The 4667-nt window shown below is 39.8% G+C and overlaps 1 protein-coding gene across 1 annotated transcript; it reads left to right on the top strand.

Annotated features, from left to right (window-relative positions):
• The first annotated feature begins 1113 nt into the window (after positions 1–1113).
• Positions 1114–4141, top strand: LOC148097580 (tripartite motif-containing protein 16-like). The gene is made up of 2 exons (XM_087832450.1): positions 1114–2490; positions 4127–4141. The coding sequence occupies exons 1-2, from the start codon at positions 1114–1116 to the stop codon at positions 4139–4141; spliced, it is 1392 nt and encodes a 463-aa protein (XP_087688576.1).
• The last annotated feature ends 526 nt before the right edge of the window (positions 4142–4667 follow it).

The following is a 4667-nucleotide window of genomic DNA, read 5'->3' as shown; positions in this document are numbered from 1 at the left end:
CTAAATTATTTATGTGATGTGTTTCTAATGTACTGACAATGTAACTTCTTTTTTAATGGTTTCACTTCTTACAAAAATAATGGTTTTGGTATAAAACAAACACAGTCTCTCATGTGGTTTAACTGCCACACACACACACACACAAACACTATTCCACATTAGCCACTAAGCTAGCACTAGCCTCATTTCACCTGCAGCTTTAACTCACAATTTACACACAATTCTGATAACAACCCACTTCCTTTGCCAAGTTGTACAAATTACCAAATAAACAACATTTTTCTATTAGTAAGGGGTGCAGTGAACATTTATTTTAATACATATTTACTAACCTGTGGTAAAGAATCGAGAAGGAACGAACGTTAAACTAGAGTTAGCTTCACAACAGGAAGGTTTATTCTTCCTCTGTGCCCTCAAAACACTGCTCGATACCACCAGTGCGCTGTGTGCCCTCTAGTGTTTGCATGTGTAATAGCATTACCTGAAACTGACATAATTCAACAAGAATGTTTAAATGACAGGTTAACAAATACAAACATAATGAAAAATATCTTGAAGGTGACTGTTTTTCTCTGATTATTTTCAATATTGTATTTTGAAAGAAGCTATTTTAAACTCTTTACATGTTCATCTGACGAAAGAAAAATAATTTTCTTATAACTAAAATAGATCGAGAAGTATAGTTTCATTAACTCATCTATATAAAGCATTTTGTTGAGGGTACAGAAGCCGTGGTAGTTTATCTTGAAACAACAACTGTAATCTCCATATATTTCAACTATTTCCTGGAACAAAAAGTGAACTTTAACCTCAAAATCATCAGTAGTTTTATCTTAAGGAAGCTCTAATACTTTGTAATAAACAAACCACACCCTGGCTCTTGTCACTGCCAGGATATTTCTTTAGAGCCTCCCTTCACAGATGTGTCTGTATCAGGATGGGTCTAAACAACATGGTGTAAATGCAGTTGCTGGTGAGCCTCATTTCCTGTAGGAGGTGAAAAAGAGCAGAGATCTGTTTCCCTTCAGAGCACAGAGGTTGTTTCTGTTCAGAGGAAGTGAAACTGTCTGACAGTCACTGAGAGACGGTGAAACGGCACAGCACACGAATCAAATGGATCAAACAAAAATCTGCTGTTCAGTCTGTTTGGATCTACTGAAGGATCCGGTGACTATTCCCTGTGGACACAGCTACTGCATGAACTGTATTAAAAGCTTCTGGGATGAAGAGGAAAAGAAGAAGATCTACAGCTGCCCTCAGTGCAGACAGACTTTCACAGCGAGGCCTGTCCTGGTGAAAAACACCATGTTAGCAGATTTAGTGGAGGAGCTGAAGAAGACTGGACTCCAAGCTGCTCCTGCTGATCACTGCTATGCTGGACCTGAAGATGTGGCCTGTGATGTCTGCACTGGAAGAAAAATGAAAGCTTTCAAGTCCTGTTTATTCTGTCTGGCATCTTACTGTGAGAAACACCTTCAGCCTCATTATGATGTGGCTCCATTCAAGAAACACAAGCTGGTGGAGCCCTCCAAGAAGCTCCAGGAGAACATCTGCTCTCGTCATGATGAGGTGATGAAGATGTTCTGCCGTACTGATCAGCAGAGTATCTGTTATCTCTGCTCTGTGGATGAACATAAAGGCCACGACACAGTCTCAGCTGCAGCAGAAAGGACTGAGAGGCAGAGAGAGCTGGAGGTGAGTCGACAAAACATCCAGCAGAGAATCCAGGACAGAGAGAAAGATGTGAAGCTGCTTCAACAGCAGGTGGAGGCCATCAATCAGTCTGCTGATCAAACAGTGGAGCACAGTGAGAAGATCTTCACTGAGCTGATCCATCTCATCCAGAAAAGAAGCTCTGATGTGAAGCAGCAGATCAGATCCCAGCAGGAAACTGAGGTGAGTCGAGTCAAAGAGCTTCAGGAGAAGCTGGAGCAGGAGATCACTGAGCTGAAGAGGAAAGATGCTGAGCTGAAGCAGCTCTCACACACAGAGGATCACATCCAGTTTCTACACAACTACCCCTCACTGTCAGCACTCAGTGAGTCTACAGACTCATCCAGCATCAATATCCGTCCTCTGAGCTACTTTGAGGATGTGACAGCAGCTGTGTCAGAGCTCAGAGATAAACTACAGGACATTCTGAGAGAGGAATGGACAAACATCTCACTGACAGTCACTGAAGTGGATGTTTTACTGCCAGATCCACCAGAGCCAAAGACCAGAGCTGGATTCTTAAAATATTCATGTGAAATCACACTGGATCCAAACACAGCACACAAACAGCTGTTATTATCAGAGGGGAACAGAAAAGTAACATTAATGGATCAACGACAGTCTTATTCTGATCATCCAGACAGATTCACTGACAGGTTTCAGGTCCTGAGTAGAGAGAGTCTGACTGGACGTTGTTACTGGGAGGTGGAGTGGAGAGGGGGAGGAGTTTATGTAGCAGTCGCAAACAAGAATATCAGCAGAAAAGGATATACATGTGTTTTTGGATATAATGACAAATCTTGGTCATTATATTGTAACAACAACAGTTATACATTTTGGTACAACAACATTGAAACTTGTGTCTCAGGTCCTCGTTCCTCCAGAGTAGGAGCGTACCTGGATCACAGAGCAGGTATTTTGTCCTTCTACAGCGTCTCTGAAACCATGACTCTCCTCCACAGAGTCCAGACCACATTCACTCAGCCGCTCTATGCTGGACTGAGGGTTTTCTGTGCTGTACATGGAGCCACAGCTAAGTTGATTAAAGTGAAATAGACTGAAGTCTTTCATATTGTGGGTTTAAATCTGTATTTTAGTTTCATTTTATTTTCTCTCCATCATTTCTGCACAGAGATCAGCTGTCAGTCAAACATTATGGGTGGTACCTCCACATCTTCTAGTTGTTCTCTTGATGTTTCTGAGTTTTTAAAGGAGATCTTTCCTGTGACTGTTTATGGAGGCTATCACTGCTCATCATCATTTTGATTTACTAAAATATTTCTCCACATGAAAATGTAAACTTCTCTATCCTCTAAATGTTTCTGGAATATTTGTGTTGAAAAATGTCGACATTTCTCTTCATGAGTATGGCAGACCATGTGTGTGTGTTTGTGTTTGTTTTTGTCAAAATCATCAAACAAATGAGGAAAAACTGTGATTTTAATGAATGAATTCATATATTGTGTTGATGTTTTATTGTGTGAATAAACTGGAAGGTTTGACTATAAATCAAACTTTGAACAAAGTCTTTTCTTCTGTCTTCATTCCAGGATCTCACTCAAATCTGATGCAGAAAATATGAAACGAATCTGAGAGAATAACTGAAGCAGTTTTCCTCCTGAAGCATCACAAAGTTCAGAGTTCATGTATGCAAAGAGATAAAGAACACTTGGGAAAGTCCGAATAGAGATAACATGTGTTCACTGCTTGAGCCACAATCTACTAGCTAACCTGAGTGAAGGAAAAGATTTGTCACGATTAACCAGCCTCTAAAGTTGGCAGCTCCTTGTAATGAATCATTTGACATTTCCATTTACTGCCAGTCTTTAGTGACTGAAACACTAACATGTGAAATTGGCTGTCAGAATTCACAGTTATGTTCTGCAGCAGATTTTAATCCAACTTTATGCAGCCTGGCGGGTGTTCATCGGCCTTCTTGGTGATTTAATTGGCCAGCACCTTAGCGTGCAAGGTGAATACAGCATGAATCACACAGGCTGCCATAAACAAAGTTACGCCCAAGACACATATTTGAAATTAAAATCAGCTGAGGACCTCGGTGCTGCTGCATACACACCTCCACACCACGTTATACACCTGAACACCACAGGGCTAGTGATGGAAATTCCAGCTCTTTTTAGAGAACCGGCTCTTTTGGCTCCTAACCGGCACTTCAGGTTGTTTTGTTGCTTTAATTAATTTATTATCAACAAAAATATGAAATTATGCACAAAAGGAATTACTAATGTAAAAGAAATTCTGGTTTTATTTATATATGTTTACATATAAATATATACGGTGGCCCCTAGAGACAAATCACATACAAAGCCCAACATTGCCCCTAGCATCCTGGAGCACTTCCGTTGTTTTTTGTACATGTTGTGGAGTTTGTACGTGCTGCTTTGTCTCTCAGGGCCACAAGGTGTAGGTCTATTAGGTGTTGATGCTGGAGTGAAAAATTGCTGATGGACAAAAATGGACAAGAAAAGGTCAAAGTCATCGGGTCCTCGGTTTAGAAAAAAACAGAAAAGGAGAAACAAGCAAAAGATACAGGTAAGCAGATGTGTCTTTAGATAACAGCAGGTATTATGTCAATCAATCAATCAATCTTTATTGGCAGACTTCATGTCCATAAAAAACAAGACAGAAACACAACCCCCCCCCCCCGCAACACAAGGTATAAACCATTAAATATATATAAGTATATAAATAAGTATATAAAACATTTGTAAAGATATAAAACCATAATATACATAAAACACAATTACTTAAAATAAATCAATAAATACACAAACACTTTAACCAGTGCTTTCTCAGACTGGATGAGTAATGGGAACCACTCACTGTCGGATCTGTAAGTGCTAAAATTATACTGTTTCTCGAACCATCCAGTCGTTCTCTAAAATTGAACATTAACTTTCTTAAAAGTGCTTTAAAAGTCCAAACACCCACAG

This window comes from Neolamprologus brichardi, chromosome 18, assembly GCF_056152115.1.
Source record: "Neolamprologus brichardi isolate AB-2024 chromosome 18, ASM5615211v1, whole genome shotgun sequence".
NCBI lineage: Eukaryota > Metazoa > Chordata > Actinopteri > Cichliformes > Cichlidae > Neolamprologus > Neolamprologus brichardi.
This window is presented reverse-complemented; position numbering and strand designations above follow the sequence as displayed.

Excerpts from the sequence above, each read along its gene's own strand:
- LOC148097580 (XM_087832450.1), top strand. The coding sequence starts at position 1,114 with ATGGATCAAACAAAAATCTGCTGTTCAGTCTGTTTGGATCTACTGAAG.